Source organism: Centroberyx affinis, unplaced genomic scaffold (assembly GCF_046629955.1).
Source record: "Centroberyx affinis isolate AG114_WGS23_722 - 3 ecotype Tasmania unplaced genomic scaffold, CSIRO-AGI_Caff_v1 ptg009796l_1, whole genome shotgun sequence".
Classification (NCBI taxonomy): Eukaryota; Metazoa; Chordata; class Actinopteri; order Beryciformes; family Berycidae; genus Centroberyx; species Centroberyx affinis.
This window is the reverse complement of record NW_027284641.1, coordinates 1-26449: the sequence shown is the minus strand read 5'-3', so window position 1 is coordinate 26449 and position 26449 is coordinate 1. Positions and strand designations below refer to the sequence as shown.

At 39.3% G+C, this 26449-nt stretch overlaps 1 protein-coding gene across 1 annotated transcript; it reads left to right on the top strand.

Moving 5' to 3' along the window:
* Window positions 1-206: 206 nt before the first annotated feature.
* On the top strand, window positions 207-26225 carry LOC139640565 (capping protein, Arp2/3 and myosin-I linker protein 3-like; the record flags this gene model as incomplete). The annotated part of the gene is made up of 23 exons (XM_071514740.1): window positions 207-306; window positions 585-635; window positions 2531-2590; window positions 8491-8612; window positions 8773-8861; window positions 9748-9818; window positions 9916-9989; window positions 10079-10154; window positions 10286-10374; window positions 11864-11958; window positions 13301-13387; window positions 13781-13890; window positions 15283-15360; window positions 15912-15988; window positions 16386-16490; window positions 17694-17763; window positions 17924-18005; window positions 20647-20743; window positions 20910-20964; window positions 23742-23914; window positions 24194-24262; window positions 25623-25716; window positions 26139-26225. Coding segments are annotated over exons 4-23 (1734 nt in total), but the record flags the coding sequence as incomplete, so codon positions are not given.
* Between the last annotated feature and the right edge of the window lie 224 nt (window positions 26226-26449).

The following is a 26449-nucleotide window of genomic DNA, read 5'->3' as shown; positions in this document are numbered from 1 at the left end:
AGAACTTAATTTCATCAAATAGAGAGAATCTGCAGAATCTCTTTTGGTAGAGATGAAGATGGGACGCTCTTCTCTGAGTTAGACTGTTAAGACTAGTCCTCCAAGACACAAAACTCTTCTATGATTTAAATCAGTTCCTCATGCAGGCATTGTGTAGACATTGAACTGATCCTGGATGTGTGCGTGTGTGTTTGTGAGGCAGATCAGATCTCAGAGCTGCTGAAGCCACACAGAGTGTACGTGTTGAAGCCGGTGGCGCTGAACCACTGCAGCCAGCCATGGGGCAGATCAGAGAGCTGCTTCCTGGTGAGTGAATATTGGTTTCCCCCCCCCAAGAACTGTATTCCTGTCAGGGTGGAAAAGCCTCTGAAGCAGCATCCAGACCATCATGGGACACTAAAACTCTCCATTAAAAGCCAAGAGATACTAAAAAGGCCCCAGATGTCAGTCTAACCTGTTGCTGTGCTGCTGTAGTTACCGTGCTGTACCTGTGGGGGGAGCTGTGGCTTTACCATTCCCATGTAGAAATTTCCATCTCTCTCTCTCTCTCTCTCTCTCTCTCTCTCTCTCTCTCTCTCTCCTAGGTGCTGAGTCTATGGAGAGGTTACCTAGTCATCAACAGACACCCTGTCAAGGTAAATCAAAGCTCTCTCTCTCTCTCTCTCTCTGTGTGTGTGTGTGTGTGTGTGTGTGTGTGTGTGTGTGTGTGTGTGTGTGTGTGTGTGTGTGAGTCATAGTAGACATAAATTAGACATAAATTTATTCACATATGCTGCTGAGAGAGTGTGACTTTCTAAAAGCAAAAATCATGAGATTAACGTTTCATTTTTTTTTATATAGGTTAATGTAATTGTATAGTTACAGTTTTTACATACATAAAATAAATAATTAAATTGAATTGATTCTTGAGAACTGGGACAAAAAAAGTGAGTGAAATGTTAAAACATTTGGAACAACCATTTCATATTTCATCATGATATTTAAAACATTTAGGTTTTTATTTTTCCATCTGGCCTCTCCACCTGTCCTGAGACAAGTGATCACTTTTTCAAACTGTTCAGAAAAGGTTACAAAGTGGCTAGAAATTGTAGTTTCACATGGGGCTGGGCGTTATGGACAAAATCAAATATCACAATATTTTTGATTATTGTTTAACTTGAATGATTGCATTGAAAAACTGAATCTGAATAGCATAATTTGAAATTGAATGCATTAGTTTGAAACCGAATTCCAATAAACTTGAAACTGAATGTAATATTATGAAATTGAATTCATTTGCTCTGAAACTGTATTCAGCTCTCACAATTCAAATTCAGTTCTCGCAATTCAATTTCAGTTTACTGAGACGCACATCCTGGTCGTCGAGGAAGAGCAATCGAGCGCAGATTCACAGAACTCCTTTTCGGCCAATCAGCACCTACTGTATGTTTTTGACCGTTTCCTTCACTCCCATTGATCCATGGACTTGATAGATCTGGAATTTTCAGGGCCAAAAAACGTGAAAAGGAGTTCTGTGAATCTGCGCTCGATTGCTCTTCCTCAACGACCGGGATGTGCGTCTCAGTAAACTGAAATTGAATTGCGAGAACTGAATTTGAATTGTGAGAGCTGAATACAGTTTCAGAGAAAATTAATTCAATTTCATAATATTACATTCAGTTTCAAGTTTATTGGAATTCAGTTTCAAACTCATAAATTCAATTTCAAATTATGCTATTCAGATTCAGTTTTTCAATGCAATTATTCAAATTGAGCAATTCAAATTCAAATATAAATATACATATAGACACATATTTCTGCCCATAGAAATGTGACAGTTACAATTGCACACTCGGCTTATATTGCATGTAAACACAGGGCAGGAAAGGGTTAAACAGAATAAGAGAGTAAATCGAAATAAGGCGGAAAATGTGAACAAACAAACGGACACATTCTCTCACATAACCGGGTCAAGGACAGATAGAGAGTGAAGCAAACACACCACAATTTACTTAGAAACTAGGCGGTGGTGTGTGTGTGTGTGTGTGTGTGTGAGTGAGTGAGAGAGAGAGAGAGAGAGAGAGAGAGATATGACGTCACTGTGGGTGGTCTGTGAAAGCGAATTTCCCTATTTAAGTTTCTGTGGCAATGACCCTGGCACACACACACACGCACACACACACACACACACACACACACACACACACAGTAGTCATGCGAACTCTTATCTCGCTTTTGTTCTTAAAGGGCGCTCCGTTTTCTACTCAGTGCTCAGTTCGGTTTTTCAGTCTTTCATGTATGTATGTGTGTGTGTGATGTGTGTGTGTGTGTGTGTGTGTGTTGTGGTGTGTAAGCGTGTGTATCGATCAATATATCTTCTCTCTTTATTTTCCCTCCTACAAAGAATCTGTGTCTCTCTGCTCTCTTTTTTCTTTCTTTCCTTCTTTCTTTCTCTCAACTATATCTATTCGCTATATTCTATAAGGTTGTTGACATTGTATGCTGTGTGTGTGTGTGTGTGTGTGTGTGTGTGTGTTTTGCATGTTTACAGGTGGAGAGTTCATTCAGCTACCTCGAGATTTGTTCCATCAACATTCACAGCCTCACACAGGTACACACACACACACACACACACACACACACACACACACACATTGTTATTATTGTCCATGAGTGCGTACAGCCTGTTTTTTTTTTACCTCTTTACATGCCAGGATGTACAATGGTTCAGACTGCAGTGAATGCTAAACGCTAAATTATTAATGAATTATTAATAGGATAGAGTAAAGAAAAATAGGATATCAATAAGAATGGAGGAAATGGAGAGTATTCAACATGACACAACCAACAATTCCAACTCTAGAACATGTTAAGTTGAAATATAACAGTAAAATGTATGGAAAAATATTAACTACAACACTATGAGAGTAGTAAAACCTACACAAAAAAATTATTAAAAAAATCTACAATATGGAAATATACCCAAAATATGAAAAATGTGCATGAAATAATTGAGAAAGTGTAAATATTTTAAAACAAATTGGAAGAATAGGGTATGAGAATATGACAAAAATATGAATGTGATGAATGTGCAAACTGTGCATTGTATTCACGTTAGCAGGTCTACAGGAGGCCTGACATATGTACAGAAAGTGTCTACACATGTACACATTAATTGAAAAGAAATATATATCTCACCAAATATATAACATTTACACATTTACAGAACATGCAGATTTGCATATTTTTCGAGCTGTTCACCTTGTCAAAACTCTAGACGTGAGACCTGCACAGAAAATGTGACAGTGTGCATGGGTGCATGTTCATTCTTGTCTGTATTCACTACCATTATATTTATAGATGGAGGTAGCACACATACAGAAATGGAAATATGTAGCGGCAGTATGAAGGCTACACATCAGAAACTGTGCAAGAAAATGTTGTATAGACAGAGATGGGAACTCGAGTCACATGGACTGGTTTCAAATGGCTTGAGACTTGACTTGACTTGGGTTCTGGTGACTTGGGACTTGACTCTGACTTGTACTCTGATGACTTGAAAAGGTTTCTAAAGTCTTGACTTGAGATCTTGTGTTTGTGTAAATGACTTAGATTGAAAGTGATGAGATTTGTTCCAGCAGACGACTGAATTTAAATTCTGTTTTCTGAATTTGTATGGAATGATTGAATTTATTGAAGTCGAAATTGATTATAGAAATCAAACTCATGATGCTCTTACCAAGTTTTTATTAAATCCACATTGCATTGAAAAGTCCTAGATATTTAGTTTTCTTTAAGATATTCAATTGATACTGGACTCTTGATTTGTTCTGACTTGACTTGCTGTTCTACATTTAGACTTGAGATTTGACATTAATGACTTGGACTTGACTTGGTGTTCTACATTTAGACTTGAGACTTGACATTAATGACATGGACTTGACTTGGTAATCTACATTTAGACTTGGGACTTGACATTAATGACTTGGACTTGACTTGGTAATCTACATTTAGACTTGAGACTGACTTGGGACTTGAGCAAAATTGACCTGGTCACACCTCTGTGTATAGATTAGATTCTGAAGAATTTGATGAATGAAGGTTGCTGGTTCAGTCAGTGACAGGATGGTATAGAGGCCTCTTGGAGGTCCTCAGCTGCTTGCTTTTCTAAACTTACTACTTGAATAGACATGGTTGATTTCTGTGCTGTTTTTGACTGGGACGTGGGAACTGATCATTTCATCACTGATACATCTGAACACATTGTGTTTAGAAGTCAGCTTGTTAGCTAGCTATAGTATCTGTCAGTTAACTATCACTGTCCTGTTGTAAACACATCTGATAAGCACACTAGCTAATGTATCCAGTAGAAGCTAGTGGCTAGCAATGTTAACATTAACATTTGTTGCTTTGCTAAAGTAGCTAGTTAGCTAACACATTACTCAGAAAAAGAGAGTGGTATGTGCAACCACATACCACTGATGAGTCATATGTCAGTAAGGCCTCACCAGTGCGCCCCTCTGTAGGCACTACCATGGTATCTAAGCAGTAGAAGGCGCAGTCAAGCATAGACTTTCCTGTGCAGACTGGAAATACTGGACGGTTACAGTCGACCACATTTGCATCAGTTTGTTCTTGATTGGTGACACTGCAAAGCTTGTATATCCCAGCTGTGGGCTGACAACTGGAGGCTGGGTGTTAGTTAGTTTGTCTGTCTGTCAGAAGGATATCTCAAAAACATATGAACGGATCTCCATGACATTTGGTGGACAGATTGACCTTGGGCCAAAGTGCAATTAATTTGATTTTGGTGGTGATCCAGATCTGGGACTATTGTTAGATTATTGTTTTTTAGTCATAACTATGAAGCAAACCGAGATAGAGACTTGTTTCCATATTGTGTAAAACAGGATTTCCCTTGCCTCTGTGACTCTAAAGGAGTTGGATGGTCTATCTAAACATGGTGAAAATATCAAAACGCACGGTCGCCAACTAAATCCACACAATCCATATTAGGAAAGCGAGCCTCTAAACGAGCCGTTTGGACTTCCGTAACTTTGTGGCGTCACAAAGGTTCGCTCATTATCATTTTTGTAAGAAATAATAGACTAACAAAGTGTTTTTCTTCAAAGCGGTTGTCATTGTTTATTACCGGAGAGTTTTCCCTACCTGTAGCCACCGGGCCGCAGCGTCTCACGTTTCACTCTCGAAACTGTTAGCCAATCGGAACAGAGGGGTCGTTAATATTAATGAGCCTTAAAGACACGGTGACAGAAACAGCCTGTTCTTGGTAAGGCTCAGAGAGATGCTGGAAAATGAACGTGTCAAAATGGATTGAGAGTGTTTTTGGTACATGACACCACACACACAGCTTTGAATGGACCTCAAGACACAAAATAAAACTCTGGAAAGTGGAGAATATGGGACCGTCGCATGTTTTCAGGATCAAGAAATCCATTTAACTTAAAATGTAAGTGTTTGCACTCTCTTGCCTTCTAGTTGCTTATTTGCCCTTCAGGAAACCACCGAACTGCTCATGAGTGTTGCACTGTGCCAACATGCAAGATTATCTAGAAGTGATATGAAAAAAATCCCAGTTGCCTTGTGTAAACTAGGAACAGTTTGTTACCAAAAGGAACTTTTGGATGGTTAAAGTAATTTGCTTACTGTTTACTGTTTAACATGTGCCAACTAGATGTGTTACAGGAAATAGAAGAAGGAAAATATTTAACTGACATTTTCCATCCAGTCATTTATATACTGTGTTCATTTTTTCCTTCTGACTCCCACTCAAAGCGCATTCACTCACACACACACACACACAGAAAGAGAGAGAGATATTGTGCTGCTAAAATACTAAACCAGAGGATGCAGAAAATGTGACACCATCTAGGCCATAATTCATTTATTGTTTCTCGTATACAAAAAAATCTCTCACATGTATTTGAACCCTGTAGCAACTGAGAATGGAAGATGATAAAGATGAAACTCGATTGATCCCCTTGGGGAAATCGGGTCGCTGCAGCAGCAAATAGTAATAGGATACGACAGGGGAAAATCAAATAGAAACAACTGCGGTTATATGAACATATGTGAAATAGCAGTAGCAGTAGTAGTAGTAGTCTTTCCTCTCAAATGCCTTGCTGCAGCATTTTGCACAACCTGAATCCGTGACACTGCTTGTGGTTAAGCAAGTAGATAAGGCAATGCAGGGATAAAAGCATTATATTCTCTCTGTGTCACTGAGAGACAAGGCCGGTCTAATTTTGCTAATATTCCTTAGTTGGAGAAAGCATGACTAAACTACCTTTTGAAGTTTTAAACTTGGATTGAAAATGACACCTACATTTTTATATGCAGCAAGAAACTTCTGAATGTGTCTTTAAATACATTCAGGGCCAAAAACAAAAACTTAAGTTTTGTCAGAGTTTAACTTCAGAAAGTTCCCGAGACATCCGGCCCTGAAGATCAGCTAAAAAGTTATGTAGTATGGCCAGCTTACTTAAGTCATTGGATGTTACTGACAAGTACAGTTAAGGATCAGTGTGTAGTGTAGCGGTATAACCGTGGAAGGAAATTCCATTTCGGCAGATAAGGTGGCCAAGTGGTAAATTGTATATCGAGAACAAAGTTGGACCTAGAAATGAGCCTTGAGGTACACCACATGTATTTAAAGAGGCAGAAGAAACACAGTCAGTCACCAATAGAAACAAAATCTTCTGTTTGACAGGTATAAGCCATTGCAGGGCAGTCCCAGACCAACCCACTGCCTAAAGCCTAGGTCACACTAGGCGATTTGAATGCCGATTCTAAACCCGATCAGAATTTGGGCTAGTTGAGGTTGGGGGAGGGCACTCGGGCCCGACAATCGGCGCAGATTATCCTATAGTGTGGACGGGCTCAAGACTGCTGATTCTGGCCGTTTGGACTGATGAGATTTTTTTGGTTTTGTTAGGCTGAGTCACTGACACTGGCCAATGGGAGTTTAGATACAGGGGCCACTCACATAGATAGTTTGTATTACTAAGATTGCCAGCTCACCTTGCTCAACTATTGATCAATTCCATCCATCCGTCCATTTGTAAGCTGCTTATCCTTACCCTCACTTATTGATAAATTGCTGGACAATTTCATTTGGAGGAATAAATCTCATATAAACTGGTATGAAATGTTTTTGAATGACACAGTCAGGTAATACGCAATCTCGGAACCCATCGTCTATTGGTCTGACGACGATTAGACTCTGGGGGCAACGGCCAACATTTCAGGGTTTCTGGTGTAGCCAGCGGACATCCGGGCCAAGACTTCCTCTTCCGTGCGCCGGTCATTGTTTACAGTCCGATTAGCAACTTGAGACGCGAGAATGGAGTTGGAGTTGAGTACAATACACGAACATTGATTTTTGTAGGTGTTTTAGGTCCAGACGACATTTCGGCTAATCTCTATAAACAGATACCTGCATATGAGACATCGTCTCTCAATTCCAACTCCATTCTCGTGATGTAGTAAAATGGTTGAGTCGAAGATGGGTTTCTTCAGAAGAGGCTTGACACTTGCCATCTTAAAATAGTCAGGGATACAAAGAGTAGTCAGGGAGATATTTAGGGGTAGAGTAGGTCATATAGCCCCAATGACCTCCTTGAACAATTTTGTGGGTATAAGCATGTATAAGTGAACCTAGTGGACTGATGGATGGTCTCATGTGTGATGCAGTGTTCATAGCAGAGAAACTGGTGTGAAGGCACAGTATCTCTACATGAGTAAGGGGGAGCAATCTTGGATCTGATACCTTTAACCTTATCAACAAAAAAGGATAAAAAAGTTTCTCAGTTAACAGCAGAAGAAGCAAAAACATGACCAACTAACCCCTTGTACCTGATTTTCAAAATTTAGATTAGAATCAAAGATAATTCTAGTTTCCCTGATACCAAGATGCGCATGAATCCCTGGTGTCCAACTGGGGGAACCAAATAAAATAATCTCAGTCTTGTCCTCATTTAGCTGGAGAAAGTTTTGGGACATCCAGCACTTGATTTCAGCGAGGCAGTCCTTAAGAGTAATCATAGTAGTAGTAGCAACAGTAGTAGTAGTAGTAGTAGCAGTAGTAGTACATAACAGTAGTTGTATCAGCACCAAATAACCAGGTGAAATGTCTTGTACACCTGTTGTACTTGAAAAATTAAAGTGAATCTGACTGTGTTTCAGATTCTAAGACACTTAAAGGTGCATTAAGTCATATTTTTACTGCCCCATAGCACAAAATGAGCATTATGTATCTGCGGGGGTTCATAGGGTTGCTGACCAATACCAGTGACTCAGTGATTACTTCACCAGGAACTGAGATTTCTGGCTTTCAAATCCACTTTCTGTCTAGTTTTGAAACAATAACTGGAACATTGGGTTCATATGATCTGATCTGTGTGTGTGTGTGTGTGTGTGTGTGTGTGTGTGTGTGTGTGTGTGTGTGTGTGTGTGTGTGTGTGTGTGTGTGTGCGCGTGTGTGTGTTGCAGATTGTGTTAGAGACAGACAGAGAGTCATTTTCTTTCAGCGTAGTGCGAGTCGAAGACCTCGAGGCCATGGTCAGTCACATGACCAGCTCACTGAAGAAGATCTTCCCTGATTCATCGCCAGGGTGGGTCTCATTTACATATTCAGCAACCCAGCACGTTTACATTGATTATGAGAAATCCAAATAGGATTCCTGGGACATGCTGATTGTATCATTTCGAATTTGTATTTGTATTTGTATTTGTATTTGTATTTTTTCCTTCTATATCTGTGTGTGCCTTCAGGAAGCTTTTAAAGAAGATTCCTCCAGATCTCCAGGAGAGACTCTCCACACTGACCAGCCTAGTAGAGGAGCAACTGCCTGGGTCCTGTGGTACGTAGTTGGTTTAATTTACGTATATTGGTTTATTTTATATGGAGTTACCCATACATGTAAAGCCTTTTTGTAATTGCTTCGAATGAGACGCATGGGTAACACTTTCTATGACGCCCATGTCTATAATGCATTATAAACATACTTATAATGCGTTATAATCTGCTTATAGCACTGTATAATTATAGTTTATTATAATTCTCATAGTTGTAATACATTCTAATCATTTTATAATGCATTATAATCACTGTTATAATGCAATATAATACATTATAATCATTTTATAATGTATTATAATCACTGTTATAGTGCATTACAATACATTATAATCATTTTATAATGCATTATAATCACTGTTATAATGCACTATAATACATTATAATCATTTTATAATACAGTATAATCACTGTTATAATGCATTATAATGTGATTATAAGTTACTCTAAGTGGTCATTGGGTGCTTTAAGTGAAGTAATGAAATTCATGAGGTATAGGCAGATATAATGACCACTTACAGTAACTTATAATCACATTATAATGCATTATAACAGTGATTATAATGTATTACAACTATGAGAATTATAATACACTATGATCCTTGCAAAAAAGATTTCACTGAGTAACCAGCAATTATGAAATATTATGATACTTGACCTTTATAAGTCATTATAAAATGCTTTATAATGTGTTATGATTATTGTTATAAAGCATTATGAATATTGACAAGTGCTTATAACTATAATTATACAGTGCTATAAGCAGCTTATAATGCATTATAAGTATGTTTATAATGCATTATAGACATGGGCTTCATAGAAAGTGTTACCGAAGCATGTATTCGCACATTGTTATAAAGTGTATGTGTGTTTGGGTGTGTATTCCCCAGGAGGATTCTCTGATACCTATGCTGCTCTGTGCGACTTCAATGAGATACCATTCAGAGAGGAGATTCAATGGGTAAGCCACTAACATATACAAAATATTAAAAAAACAATAAACTCGTAGATGACTACTTTAATCTTTCCTGTATCTCATGATTCACCCTTTTTGCCAGGATATCGACAATATCTACCGCATCCACAACTGGCAACAGTTCAACCTGCTGGACTTCTGTCACTTAGACAGCAGGTGAGTAACAGTGCTATCTCCTTCACTCCTACCTGACTTGTACATGCATTCTCCATTCATAATGCTCTCCTCTCCTCTCCTCTCCTCAGGGATTTGGCATTAGCAGTAGCAGCTTTGTCCTACAACCAGTGGTTTATCAAGATCTACTGCAAAGAACTCAGACTGGTACACTGTCGTATTCGTTTATTAGCTTGGCGCCGTCACTTTTTCCTGCCCGGGACCCAAATTGAGTATTGGTTTTTCCCTTTCTCTCTCTCTCTTTCTTTGTCTCTCCATCCTTTTCTCTGTCCGTCCAGTCAGCAGACGTCCAGCAGCAGCTGATCTTCCTGCTGTCCAGATCTCCCAGTCTGGAGGAACTGTCACTGGAGGCCAGTGGACTCAAACTGTGAGTTTGTGTGGGCATGTGCTGTGTGTGTAGGTAGTGGAGTGGCGTTAAACTGCACTGTATTATGACTGTGTTTTCATCTCCTCCAACCTACTGCACATTATGTAACTATGCTGCATTCATCTCCTCCCTCTAGTTTTGTAGATTTGCAAATTTATGGTCATTTGTGGTCTTCTATTATGAGTCATTTATAAGGACTCAGTAGCTGTAGTCTTTTTGGACTTTTTGGAGTTACAGGGTCTTCATTTGAAATCACGTTCTCACATACACTTTTCTCTCTCTGTCCTCTTCATCCTCCTCTATATCCTTCCACTCCTAAGATATGATAAGATTAAACTTTAATGCTCCCTGTGGGGAACTTGGGTTGGTGCAGCAACAAATACTAAATAGCACTCGGTAAAGCGTAAACCTCCCCCAACACTGAACAGTTCTCTGACTATGAGGTGGTGACATCACCTGGCACACAGACCAGCCAATAGCAGATGGCCAGCTCAGTACCCTACTTTTCACCATTAGGTGTCAGGCTTCACCACAGATTTGGGTTTGGGTTTTAGTTACTCTTTAAGGAGGTTACAACAGGATACAGCCAAAAAAAATAGGATACAAATATATATAATAAAAGAGAAAGAATCTGAGAACGGAAAGAAAACACATGTGAAGTTCTAGCATATATACAGGATTTGTGCAAAAAGTCACATTCATGTTACCAAGTCTACAGACATCCATACATATATATATATATACACATATATACATATATATACATATACAAAAGTTGCTGAGATGGTAGAAGGAGGCTTTGCAGAGGTGTTTCATCAAAGGACATTTGAGGGTTGAGTCTGATCTCAAGACAGAGGTTAAGATTTACTGAGGCAGCAGAGGGACATGGAACAGTGGTTAATACAGTGGTTCTAAACCTTTTTCATATCAAGGACCCCTAATTTAGTGCACATTAGGGCCACGGACCCCCATTTGATGAGATTTTGTCTCGCGGACCCAAATTTGAGAATATTTTTTATTGCCAGATATGATTTTGTATAGAATTCCATGACTATCTGTAGTGTAGGTAGAGAGATAACAGTGAAACTATGATCAAAGTAGTCATTCTAAAATGACAAAATAATGAAGTTTAACAATTCATCAATTTGCTGGGGACCTCCTGGAATTCCCTCAAGGACCCCTGGTGGTCCCCGGACCCCACGTTGTGAACCACTGGTTTAATATATAGTTGAGTGTCGTCGGCATAGCGGCTGAGTGAAATCCCACGCCTCCTGATGACACGGCCAAGGGGGAGAATTACACAGAATAAAAAGGATGGGGCCCAGGACAGATCCTTGTGGGACCCCACTGGTGATTAGGTGTTCTCTGGATCTGCAGTTTCCCCAGTGAAACATAATGAGTTCGACCACAGAGGTAGCAGCGAAAACATTCGAGGGCAGAGCCAGAGAGTCCGGCGGTGTTGAGAAGTAATGTTGCCATTCTGCCGCAGGGACTTTGCGATCAAAATGGCGGCTGCCCTGCGAGACCACGCCACCTCCTCCCTGCACTCCATCAACCTGTCAGCCAATCAAATTGAAGACAAAGGTAGGGCTTTTTACATCAATGCATCTGAATGGAATAAGCACAGAACCAGAATGAACGGCAGCGATTCTCATGTGCCATCATGACCCAGCAGGTTTTCATTACTGACTGAAAGCTGATTCATTACCATGGCAAAGGCATCATTTGGCCAAACATTTCAGTGGCAGCTGAGTAAAAAGTAAAACTAGCCCTCAAGCACTCATTTCCATAATATTAATGAAATTCAGATAATCTCTCCATCTGCAAAAGTAGGTAGACATGACACAGGAAATGCGGTCTATATTCTTAATCTTGATGTAACACACACACAAGCAGACATGACGAACACTTCTTTGCATATGTAGGATGTAAATGAGTTTCATGTCAAAATCCACCCGTCTTATCAGTCTGAATCATAAAGTGAGGCTGCAGTAGAGAAGAGCGTCCCAACGTCACTGATTCAGATGCAGCAGATTCACCTATTCCAGTTAATCTTGAATTGAAACATGTCTTATTTGGAGCTACAGATGAAGACATTCAAAATCACTACATTTTTAACCTTTATGGGTAAATACCACATTCATACCAGCAAGTTTTCAAATCACAAACCTAGCTATTCTGTTTTTAAAACAATCCTGAAGTGTTATAGATTCTATTAAAAAAGAAGTAATCACCCCAAAGCTTTAAACATATAGCTATTGCCATTTTTAGTATCTTTTAATATTTTGGTAACACTTTACAATAAGGGTCACTAAGTTAAGGGTTAGTTAATGCTTAATAAGCATTAACTAACCCTTAATTAACAGTTAACTAATGTGTCTGGTAATCATTTACTAATGGTGTTCATGTTAACTAAGGTATTAATTTATACATTATTTAATAGTCATCTTTATAAACTATTAAATAATGTATAAATTAATACCTTAGTTAACATGAACACCATTAGTAAATTACACATTAGTTAACTGTTAATTAAGGGTTAGTTAATGCTTATTAAGCATTAACTAACCCTTAACTTAGTGACCCTTATTGTAAAGTTAATAATTACCAATATTTATCCCCGAGCCTATTCTCTTATACCTTTGGATTTTCTGTTATTATTGATGCTTCTTTTTTGTTTTGTATGATGTTACTCATGAAAGTTTAATACTTTCATATATGTATTTGTCTGACTTTTGTCTGAAAGTCCTCAAAATTGAGACAGTTACCTCTCATTACCACTTATGGCCGCCAACATGCAAAAATTGCATAGTGCAGCTTTAACAGTAATAACTAGAAAAGTTGAAGGCGTAGTACTTTGTATTTAGAGATCTTGAATAAGAAGGCCTACTTGACATTTTGTTGTTTTTCGTGTGTGTATTCCTAGGTGTGATAGCCCTTAGTCAGGAGTTGGGGAATCTAGCTGTGGGTCTCAGACACCTCTCTCTGTCCAGGGTGTCTATGTCCGCCAGAGGTACGCACACACACACACACACACACACACACACACACACACACACACACTCCTCCATCCGGCTCCTCCTCCTCAATCTTCCCAGATGAGGGAAGGTCCTCCTCTTTCTAAATTCTACACTTCTCTGTCCACCCTCCTCCTCCTCATCTCTCTTCTTCTCAATCCTGCTCTTCATGCTCCTCCTTCTCAGGATTGTTTATTGTTTATTTGGATCCCCATTGGTTGTTACCACGGCAACAACTACTCTTCCCGGGGTCCAGGATGGAGGGGGATGGAGAGGGAAGATTGACGAGAAGGCGCAGAATGGAAAAAGAGGAGGAGGATGTCCTAAAATGGATGCCGTACTTTCCATCTGTCACTCATCTCTCTGTCACTCTGTGTGTGTGTTGCCAGGTCTGGGCTTTCTGTGTCAGGAACTGTCTACCTGTCAGCTATTCTCAGCTTCTCTGACCCATCTGGATCTTTCCGGAAACCCTGGCAGCCTGGCTACCGAGGAGGCCACGGTACACGCTGCTGTGTGTGTGTGTGTGTGTGTGTGTGTGTCGCTTGAAGAAGTTTTTACATTCCTAAAAATAACAAGAACGCACATAAACATGCATTCCAATACTTCAGGGCATTCTTGAGAACTGGGGCAGAAAGTTTGAAATTTTTGCAAAAAAAAAAAAAAAAAAAGTTTAAAATCTCTCGATACTTCTGTTTGTAGATGAAGCTCTAAGATATCGAATCATGTTCCGGGCAATCACCTGGTTTTGTCTTTTTTTTTTTTTTTCTCCAGAGGATTACCTATTTTGTGTCATATTGATAAAAAAACCCATCTGATTTATTCTGTCCCAAACAGATTCAAATTCCCATAATCCATTCAAATTCCAGAATACGTCACTTTTTCTTATAAATCAAGAACATAACATAATACTTCTGAACATAATCAACACATCGGATGTTTGGAAACACAAGTATTTTAATAGATCAGCCCCGGGTATAGTCACATTTCTTTTAAATCAACACATTCAGTATCATCTTTTAAATCACTTTAAACTTTTATTGACTCGCTTTTATGCCATTGTTTTTGATCTGGCCCACTTTTAATCTTCCTTCCTGTTCCTAATGTTTTCTTTATTCCTATTTGCATATTTATTTATTCTCCTTTAACCTATTTTTCCTTTTGATTGTGTTTCCTATTTTTATCTCCTCATTATGTATTTTACTTTTCTTGTTTTTATGCCTTCCTGTTAAAGTGCTAAACTCCGCTTTTAAGTCAGTGTTACATGAATAACGTTTATTATTTTGATTATTATTACTCCAAAACTTAAATCCTGCAGCACTGGTTTGAGGTCATGCGTACAGATAGATTAGATTATAGATTTACACATTAGAGACCAGATGTAAAAATAAAATCCTAAATATTTTAAATGTGATAAAATATGAAATTGTTGCGCAAGTCCCAGTTCTCAAGAATCACTTAAATTTAATTCAGTGTGAATTGAGAACAAAAATTGGAAAGCTATGGCCTGAAATGAATCTTTGTTTACATAGTGATTTATCTGAATGAATGAATATGTTTTTATGCTTAAATTTATCGACTGACAGGACTGACTGTATGTGAGCCTAAACTGGGTTTCAGATTGTATTTTTAAGTACCAATCCTACATTTATTTGGCTATGTAGGCTATATTTAAGTCTACATAAGTCAATAAATAAGTCAGTCATAACTCATAAGTAAATAAATAATACATCAATTTCAGTGGAGTTGCCCTTGAAGGGTATACTAACCTGGTTGTGAATTGTAAGAAAAGTATTTGAATACATTTATGTGCCTGCTGTCCTGTGTCTGATGTGGGGAATACATTCTGTATATGGCCACTGGTTCTCAGTGTGTGTGTGTGTGTGTGTCCCAGTTTCTCTTCAGGTTCCTGTCCAGTTGTAACTCTCTGTCCCATCTGGACCTCAGTGGTACCGACTGCCCTCTGGACACGGTCAGCCATCAAGACAGTTTTAAATTATTTTTTTTGCATTCTCTATGAAAGTAGTTTTCAAAAAAATCCATCACTCTGGGCTACATTCCAAGAGTCCATATATTATATATTTTCATGGACCACTGTTAGTGTTTCATTTGAGACGACTGAGCTTAATCCAACCTGTTGATTTTATGTTTATGATTTTATGTTTATGAGCAATGCATTTAGTGAATATCATACTATCTATAGACATAATCAAACCTTTTCAATAAATTTCAACATTTCTTTTGGTCCTTCATTGCTGCCACCTCCTGTCATGTTTTTTCATACTTTGCACTAATTTAAGCTTCATACATTTCTTCGAAATATGTTGAAATGTTGGAGTTATCGGTTGCTGCTATGTTATACCCCATATTTGCTTTCTTCTTATATATATTCTTATATATATGTTACAGTTTCATCTAATCTGATCACATAATTTTTTATCTTAACAGATAACTTGTGTATTAGAGTTCTGCACTGGTCATTTTGTATACTTGATTCTTACTCATTCTAATTTCCCCTTCCAGTTATTTGTATCTCTATCTGCTGGATGTTGTTCCAAACTGATCCACCTCAACTTGGCCAGGAATCCTTTTAGCCACAGGTGAGCCCCAACAGGAACGTGTTACAGTTTATTAATCTGATGTGAATGATTTGTATCAAAGGACAGAATTAGTGTTTTTGAGATGCGGGCCCTGTCTTATTCTTGTCTTGAGAGGAGATTGACATCTTTCTCCATTATTGAGATATTGGGGAGCCATTTTGCATGGATCATCATCAGTGCTGTAGGCTTCTGGTGTATCTGAAAAAACAAAAACTGGTGTCTGGTAGCTCTTTCCTAGGAAGTGATGGGTTTGATGTGTCCGGTTATAAACAGAAGCCCTCTAAAAAGAAGGCATTACATTTAGAATAGCGTGTGTTAGTAGAGAGAAAGACCCAACTTAAATGTCCATGTGTAAATATGAGTGTTTTTGTGTGTGTGTATTTGTATGCGTGTATAGAAAGGTGCGGGAGGTGACTAGGAGCATTCGAGAGTTCTTCAGTCAGAGCTGTGAGCTAAAATACGTGGGCCTATCTGCAACCAAACTACCTCCACAAGCTCTCAGGTGGGTAGTGCCATAAACTAAAACCTAACCTATTGTATTGTACATGTTGTGCAGTACAGTGGTTCTCACATTGGGGTCTGGGGGTTCTAGGAGTCCTTGAGGGGGCTCCAGGTGTCTTTGAGGGGGTCCCATGTGTCTTTGAGGGAGTTCCATGTGTCTTTGAGGGGGTTCTAGGTGTCTTTGAGGGGGTTCCATCTGTCTTTGAGGGGGTTACAGGTGTCTTCGAGGGGGTTCCATCTGTCTTTGAGGGGGTTCTAGGTGTCTTTGAGGGGGTTTCATCTGTCTTTGAGGGGGTTCCATCTGTCTTTGATGGGGTTCTGTGTGTCTTTGAGGGGGTTCAAAGTGTCTTTGAGGGGTTCCGTCTGTCTTTGAGGGAGTTCCATCTGTCTTTGAGGGGGTTCCAGGTGTCTTTGACAGGGCTCCAGGTGTCTTTGAGGGGGTTCCAAGTGTCTTTGAGGGGGTTTCATCTGTCTTTGAGGGGGTTCCAGGTGTCTTTGAGGAGGTTCCAGTTGTAATGAGAGGGTTCCATCTGTCTTTGAGGGAGTTCATGATGTCTTTGAGGGGGGTTCCATCTGTCTTTGAGGGGGTTCCAAGTGTCTTTGAGGGGGTTCCATCAGTCTTTCAGGGGGTGCCAGGCATAATGAGGGGGGTTCCATCTGTCTTTGAGGGAGTTCCATCTGTCTTTGAGGGGGTTCCAGGTGTCTTTGAGGGGGTTCCAAGTGTCTTTGAGGGGGTTCCATCCGTCTTTTAGGGGGTTCCATCTGTCTTTGAGGGAGTTTGTGATGTCTTTGAGGGGGGTTCCAGGTGTCTTTGAAGGGTTTCTATCTGTCTTTGAGGAGATGCAAGGTGTCTTTGAGGAGGTTCCAGGTGTCTTTGAGGGGATTCCATCATACAACCAAAAAACAACAACTACAACAAAATGCAGGAGAAATGAAGCATAAATTGTACAACGGATCAGAGTGTTTTTACACAGAATATTGGTGAATACAACGATCAGCATTCCATAGTTAACAAAACTTTCCAAATCAACAACAATATTAATGTCCCCCATATGGATCCCTGGGACTAAATCTGATCAAACTGGGGTCCATGACCCCTAATATGAGTCTATTTAGGAGTCTGTGACATGAAAACATTTGACAAGCCCTGCTAAGATTGATATACTTTTGTATGGATATGTCATGCTTTCTTTTCCAATTGTAGGTTATTATTACAGGGTCTGGCAACCAACGCTCGTCTCTGTGGGCTAGAGCTGGACCTCAGTAGCTGTGAGGTACACACACACACACTTGCATGGAAAAAAACCTTTTTCACAAATGATGCTGTTACCAACACTACTCGCTGTGACCTAATTACTGTGTCTCTGTGCGTGTGTGCGTGTGTGCATGTGTGTGCGTGTGTGCATGTGTGTGTGTGTGTGTGTGTGTGTGTAGCTACGTTCAGCGGGGGCTCAGGTGATACAGGAGCACATCTTTGAAGCCATGGCCATAAGCAGTCTGGATATCTCTGACAATGGTATCCAAACCACACACACACTCACACACACACACACACACACACACACACACACACACACAAACTGCCTACAACATGTTGAGGGGCTGTTGTTGAACTAATTATGTGCAATACTCTTGTAGCAGTGCTACCGTTTATACTGTTCATCATTTTTGTGGTTGTGCTACTGTTTACTCAGCAGAGGGTGCTGGTCTATTCCATTTCTGTGGCAGTGCTACTGCTCAGTCAGTCCTCACACTAAAACCACAAATAACCACAACCTGCTCATATAAAATCAAGCTATATAAAGACACTCCACCTAAACAATCACAAATGAAAAGCACATAACTTAGCACAGTGTACTTTGGACCAAAGATGAACGCATTAAAAGAAAGAACCTTCCACAGACCCACTTCAGCAGTGGTTCTCAACATGATGGTCGGGTCCACGCAGGGGAAAACCAATATGTCTACTATACAAATGTATTATCATGAATAGTTTGAATAGTTTGAATAGTTTAATAGTTTTCAACTACTGAATAGTTTTCAGCCTCTAGGCCGTAATTGACCATTCAGAATCGAGTATTCAACAAAGCCGTGTAATAACCGCACTTAACTAGCTGGTATGGTAGAAAACCAGCAGTGCTCTAGGTCCCGAGGACCAGGATTGAGAACCACTGCTCTAGGGAACTTGAGATGTTAACTCTCAAATAGGCAGTGACTGAAAAACACCCGCCGTCCGCTCCAGCACAAATCCGGGGAAGTATGCTGCACTGGTGCAGTCAGTTCTGAGACCCACAGGGTGCAGTCAGTTCTGAGGCACTCATCAAGAAGCACCACAGGCCACCACACAAATCCCTTCCATCTGCTGCAGGCAGCTAGCAGACCCCCAGACACAAATATTAGAAAACCTATATTAGTTCAATCCATACAAACAGTATTTACATATATATATTTATATATCAGACCTGGGTGTAATATGATGTCACCAAGAATAGGAACGGTGAGGTTTCAAAGCGTAGATAGGCCTTGTGGACTATTTTTTTGTGGAGGAGAGAGTTTTAAGAGGAGGATGCCACAGTCAGTCTCATTACATAAGTGGTACACAGAAATAACTAGAGAATCAAAGTAACAGCTGAGACCAGCTTCTCATGTGTGGTACGCTCCTATTACAATTAACTACTACTACTAAATCAATATGCATCCTGATGTCGGAGCAGCCAGAACTCCACTCCTCCGGAATTTGAAACAAATAGTCGGTAAATCATGCACTATTACTTGGTAACAGAAATGTTAGAAAATATAGGAGAGAAGAGCAGAAGAGAGGAGAAAATGAGACAACAGAGGAACGAAGGTAAACGAGAAAAAAACACTAGAACAGAGGAGATGGATGTAGACATCATTAGTATTCGGGGGAAAGTCTGCATTTTCACTCTAGAGACATGATTAAACACACCTCTCTCTATCTGTCTCTGTCTCTCTCTCTCATCTATCATTCTGTCCCTCTCCACACTCAAAGTAATATTTTGGTCTATTTTGTTTACGCATTTCAATTGTATGACAAATTGCCATCAAATTGGATGAACTAATCCTAACTTAAACAAAGTAATATCATTCATGGAATAACCCTAAATAACAAATCTCCATCAAACTGAAATAATTACACTCTAAATTATCGGGTTACATAAGATCCATCAAGACAAACACTTAATTTTTACTCATTTTATCTAGCTGATATAGCTAGATAAAGCAAACAAATTTGTGTTGGTTCTATTTTAGCTAATTTGAATGTTTTTTTTATTGAAATCTTTATCGTCTTCGTAATACCTAAGAGCGTCAATGATCATCTTTCTCTCTTGCTTCCTATATTTCTTTTGCTGTAGACTTGAATTGCATAAACCTGTTTGTTTTCTTCGGTAATACCGGAAGCATCTCCAGGGAATTCCCATTGACAAAACTCCTACAAAGGCAATTTGTATTCGAAGAAAAACACATTTATCTTTCCGTGAAAAAGTAGAATCGTGTCCATGAGTGACTTTCTACCGTAGCTTTTTTTCCCCCCTCCAATTAATAATAATCGTATAATCGCAAAAGCTTCTCATATGTTACAAAGCAGTCCTATCAGTGGAATTAAAGGTCCGGTGCAAAGATTTTAATTCAGTCAGGAAAAGTTTGCTATGGATTTCTAACATGAGGACAGTAATTTTTCCAGTTTGTGATGGTTCATCTGATTGGTTAGAACTTCTCTCTCTATGCTAAGTCAGTCGTCAGTAGGTAAAGGGGGCGTGGCATCATGTCTGAAGAGGAAACGTCTAACGTTTACAATACAACCAGCATGAAGACGGACTCCTGCATGATTGGACACCTCATTAACTATGTTGTCGGCCAATCAGAGCATTCATTGACATCTGGGTATATTTGTCGTAATTTACACCAGGAAGTAGATTCGATTTGATTGATTGAAATTTTCACAACACTGATAGTTACCATATCTTTGGTAACTTTACGTTTAACAAGCTCCTTCGTTAAACAATACCATGAGGTTGGGGAATGCCATTCTCATTGCACTGGACCTTTACTGTCTACATCCATCTTACCTAATGATGAAATTCTCTCTTTCCCTCTCTCCCTCTCTCTCTCTCTTTCTCCATGTCTCTCTCTAGGTTTTGAGAATGACATGGTGACTCTGGTACTGTCTATCGGTCGATGCCACTCGCTTCGACGCCTGGCGCTGGGGAGAAACTTTGCCATGAAGTCTAGGTCTGACAAACATATAGTAATGTATACCCATGCTATATAAATTATTCACTATGCTAACTGCCTTTCTAACTGATTATTGTTCTTATGTATGAATGCGATGTTGAAAAGAAAGTAGCCTACAATACAAATGCCTTGTTGACTGCTGCTTTTTCTGTCTGACACACAGAGCTCTTACTGATGTTCTTCATCGCATCGCTCAGCTCATTCAGGATGAGGAGTGTGTGAGTGACACTTCTATTCGTTTCATTTTCATTTAATTTTATCAACTTATTATCAACTCAGGGATTCTCTGGGATTCAGTTTTTTGGACACAAATATAACTCATTTCAGTTCTTCAGTCAATCTTTTAATCATTCACTTACGTTCTTTCTGTCTGACCCCCGCTTACCCTGAGTGAATGATACATACATATAGAGTATTATCAGTTACAGTAATCTCTCAACTTGATCTCAACTTGATTTACCCTTTCATACACTATATTTCAATCATTTTTTTAATCTAAATTAAGGAAAGGAACTCTAAATATATATGTGCTAACAGCCTATTGAGAATACCAAATAATGAATAGTACCACCACTGCATATTGCGTAGTTGGCCCAGACAAATAAACTGCCTACATTTTTATATTGGCATTTCGGGCATTGGCTCATATTCACAGATGTCAGTTGCTTCTAATTCTTTGCACAAATTGTGCATGCAAATTAATGAAAATTAGGGTATGATATTAACCAAAATGAGGGAACGATTAGTGTGATTTGTATGTTGCGCACTCAAATTATTCAAAACGAAGGAACCCTCATAATGTCATGCAAACCAAGTAAATTAGACCATTGATGGGTAAAGACAGAGCAACCCTGCTGCTATATTCAAAGCATCTCGGAACTCCAAAAGTAAATTCCACAGAACATAAGAGAAGTAAGAATAATGTCAGTTGAGTCCCTAATTTTTGCAAAATATGTCCTGAAAAGGTGATTCAAGATCCCTGCTTCAATGTTTTTTGGCATAAAAATTGATACATAGTTATTGGCGACTTCAATCTAACAATGGGGTCTTGAGTCACCCTGTTGAAGACCCGGCTCACTTTACATATATGAAGCGAGCGAGTAAACTTGTTAAACTGGTAAACTTGTTAGTAAACTTGTTAAACTAGTAAACTTGTTAGTAAACTTGTTAAACTAGTAAACTTGTTAGTAAACTTGTTAAGCTAGTAAACCTGTCAAACTAGTAAACTTGTGAAACTAGTAAACTTGTTAGTAAACTTGTTAAGCTAGTAAACCTGTCAAACTAGTAAACTTGTGAAACTAGTAAACTTGTTAGTAAACTTGTTAAGCTAGTAAACCTGTCAAACTAGTAAACTTGTTAAACTAGTAAACTTGTTAGTAAACTTGCTAAGCTAGTAAACTTGTTAGTAAACTTGTTAAGCTAGTAAACTTGTTAAACCACTAAACTTGTTAAGCTAGTAAACTTGTTAAGATAGTAAACTTGTTAAACCAGTAAACGTGTTAGTAAACTTGTTAAGCTAGTAAACTTGTTAAACCAGTAAACGTGTTAGTAAACTTGTTACGCTAGTAAACTTGTTAAACCAGTAAACTTGTTAAACTAGTTAACTTGTTAGTAAACTTGGTAAGTTAGTAAACCTGTTAAACTAGTAAACCTGTTAAACTAGTAAACTTGTTAAGCTAGTAAACTTGTTAGTAAACTTGTTAAGCTAGTAAACTTGTTAAACCAGTAAACTTGTTAGTAAACTCGTTAAGCTAGTAAACTTGTTAAACCAGTAAACTTGTTAAACTAGTAAACTTGTTAAGCTAGTAAACTTGTTAGTAAACTTGTTAAGCTAGTAAACTTGTTAAGCTAGTAAACCTGTTAAACTAGTAAACTTGTTAAGCTAGTAAAGTTGTTAAACTAGTAAACTTGTTAAACTAGTAAACCTGTTAAACTAGTAAACTTGTTAAGCTAGTAAAGTTGTTAAACTAGTAAACTTGTTAAACTACTAAATTTGTTAAGCTAGGAAACTTGCTACCTGCCTCTTCACTTGTCATTGTGGGACATGTAACCTTCAGTGGGAGAATAATCGAGCAAAGCGAGACTGGTAACCGGTGAGACTTCTCTGTAGGTAAGGTTAGCTTAGCTATTAGCATTTATCCTTCCATTTGTCCTTCGTAGGCCTCCATAGTGCAGTGGATTTGCTGTGTGTTATGCGTTGCGGTTTCTGTCGCCCTCTAGTGGTCAGAAAAATTTCCTTATTTTGCTTAATACATGACTACTTACCATAGGTATTAATCATTTGACACAAAATATTGATTTCATTTAATAGTTTTATTACAAGCTAAAGTAATTGACAAGTCAGATATACAATACAATAGTCTGATGAAGAGCACTGAACCTGAAACATCATGTGTCTGTTAACACATTTATACACACAGAGAGCAATTTTCAGTGGGCAGAGTCTAGTTGTGTTCCTTGTAAACTGTAAATAGCATGGGTGTGTGTGTGTGTGTGTGTGTGTGTGAGAGAGAGAGAGAGAGAGAGAGAGAGAGGAAGAGGTGATGCATTCTTTTTAAACATTGAACTCTCTGCTGTCACTTCTACTATCATCGCCTGTAGCACTGTACTGAATAAGAGCTGGAGAAATGAGTGTGTATGTGTGCATGCATGCATGCCTGCGTGTATGTGTGTGTGTGTGCGTGTGTGTGTGTGTGTGTGTCCAATGGGACGTCCGTTAGTGAAAGGAACTCATTTAATTACCCAAAATCCTTTCCTGCGAGACATCAACAAGCTTTAGTAGTTGTAGTAATTACATCCACGGACTCCACACACACATACACACACACACACACACACACACATACACACACATTACATACTCAGAAATACCTTGTGATGGGATTTGCTCAGGTGTGAGTGAGTTTTAATGAGTGATCGTACTTGATGTACACCTCTTTCTCTAACATACACTCTGTCTGTGTGTGTGTGTGTGTGTGTGTGTGTGTGTGTCCAGCCGTTGCAGTCTCTGTCACTGTGTGATTCGAAGCTGAAAACAGGGACGGGCATCCTGATTAGCTCTCTGGGCGGAGATGCCAGTCTGGTTGAACTGGACATCAGTGGAAACGCCATCGGAGACACTGGGGCCAAGATACTGGCTAAAGCCCTGCTGAGCAACACCAGACTAAAGTACACACACACACACACACACACACACAGACATATATACACACACATTAAAATGCACTAATAAAATGTAATGTAAACTTATAGAATAGAATAGGCCTTGCTCTGAGAAAGAAATCGTTGCTTGTTTTTTTTTAATATATAAATGCATAATCAGGTGCAGTAGTGGTTGCTTACAGCCCCAGCTGGCTTTAATTGGCTTCAGTTGGACCTTTCCACATTGGGGGTGACTATCTCTCTCTCTCTCTCTCTCTCTCTCTCTCTCTCTCTCTCTCTCTCAAGGACTCTGATATGGGACAGAAACAATGTGACTGCCAGAGGTTTCCAGGACATGGCTGATGCTTTGGAGAGGTCTCTCACACACAAACACACACACACACACACACACACACACACACACACATGATGATTCACAGTTGAACTAGAAGGGCACTCAGAGAGCGCAGACCTCCGCCAAGGTTTGTGCTATTATTGCGTGTTCGTAAGTCGGATCCGGATCCACTCCAAAATTTAATGGGTTCTTCCTTGCCCGTGCTACACCCTTCTGACATCCTGCTGACAACAGACAAACAGACAAACAGACAAACAAACAAACAAACGGCACCGAAAACATAACCTCCTTGGCGGAGGTAATAAACAAGTAAAACTAGCTTAGTGCTAGTTCCAGTTCTTGGCTAACAAGCCTTTTTCCTACAAAGACTGGCTACAGCTGACAGTAAGCTGAACGCTTCAAAACAAAGACACACAAAACAAGTCACCACATTTTCAAGTTTTGAAAAGCCACCTGAAAATGTAACAGTTAAAAATAAAATCACCAATAATATCTCACTACAACAAGTTAACAACTAACATTACTGCTAGCATACACTTAGTCTACTATGCTAACGTTACAGCCTCAACAAAGGATCAAGCCTGCTTACAATGAAGTCCAACAAACATGCAAAACTTAAATCGCTATAATGTTATAAAACGACACGACTTACCTTATCAGGGAACCAGGGAACTTGAAATTAATCTTCTGCTAGCTAGCCAAACGCTTCCACAAGCTATTTGGCTTATAGTGAAACGGAAAAACCAAATCAACCTTCACACGGCTGCCATTTTGAACACTTGGGGTGGGAAACTACCTGGAAGATTGGAATAAATCTAGTTATTTCAACGCATAAGTGAGGACTTCAGATAGACAGAACAGCTAGCTAGTTACCAGCTAGCAACTTCGGGAACAACAGCGACAACAACTGCCTGCATTTAGCAGGAAGTTAGTAAGCTATAGTTAGCAAGCTACTAGCTAGCTACCTAGGCTACACTCTGATAGGTAGCGATAATGGGCCAAATATACCGATATCCCTCTGATTCTTGAGATACATTTGTTTATAATATGTTTTTCAGTGTTCAAAATGGCCGCCAGGTGAATAACTAGCATCAGTAGCAGCAGTAACTTACTATAAAGGTTACTACCACAGGCTTTTCAGACATGGCACTTCAACAAGGACCTAGTGAAAATATTACGGGCTGTTAGATACAAAAGTGCATGAAGATGCTGGACTTCTGGGAAGCAAAATGAAAATAAAACGAATCTAAGCAGCAAAATTACAATGCTAGAGATGGTTTTGCCGTGTTTCCAAACTGGAAATAATACATGAGAGTATTTGGATGCTGTAGACATGGGCTGGTGGTGAATTTTCACGGTAGGGTTATGTATCTCGCCCAGGAACTTCACCCTGCAGCAGGTGTCCCTCCCCCTGGCCGATGTCACCCAGAGTTATCGCAGCAACCCGGACAGGACGAAGGAGGCACTGCACAAGGTAAGTGCGTGTACGAGTGTGTCTTTTCGTGTTTTGTGCGTGGGCGCAGTTTGAAATGTCAGCCTGGGGGAGGCAAACGGCATGAGGAACGTAAACAATCGAGGTTAACGCTCCATTATCGATACACTGGAAAAAATGACAAGTGATTTTAACTTGTTCCCAGACCTATCAAGCTTATATTCCTATCAAGCAAGTCAAATTTGTTGAAACCGGTAAAATTATGATCTATCGGGGACACATGGATGATTTTGGTGTCAATAGTTTAATCACTTAACGGCTAATTTGACCAATGGGACAGCCTCCCAAAAACTTGGTATATTCTTTTAAGATTTAGGGTAAGATCAGGCAGACTGTTTCTCATAGGTATAAATAACACACAGGACTATTTGTGTGTGTGTATGTGTGTGTGTGTGTGTGTTCAGATACAGCGTTGTCTACAGAGAAACAACCAGAGGCAGTCTGAAGGAATGGAGCTCCAGCAGGAGTTCAGAACTCAGCACCCTGAAAAGGTAAAAACTAGATAACTCTTAGTGTAATCAAGGATATGGTTCAACTCATATTGGTTTTTGAAGGACCAATATCGATACCAGTATTTGTGAATTGAAGCTTCTGATAGCTGACATTTTGTGCCAATATTAAAAGTCTTTCTAACCAAATTTGACTGAAATTTGAGTCTAAATTTGACCATTTTCATTCCAAAAACATTCCAGAAAATGTATTCATATTCAGTGTG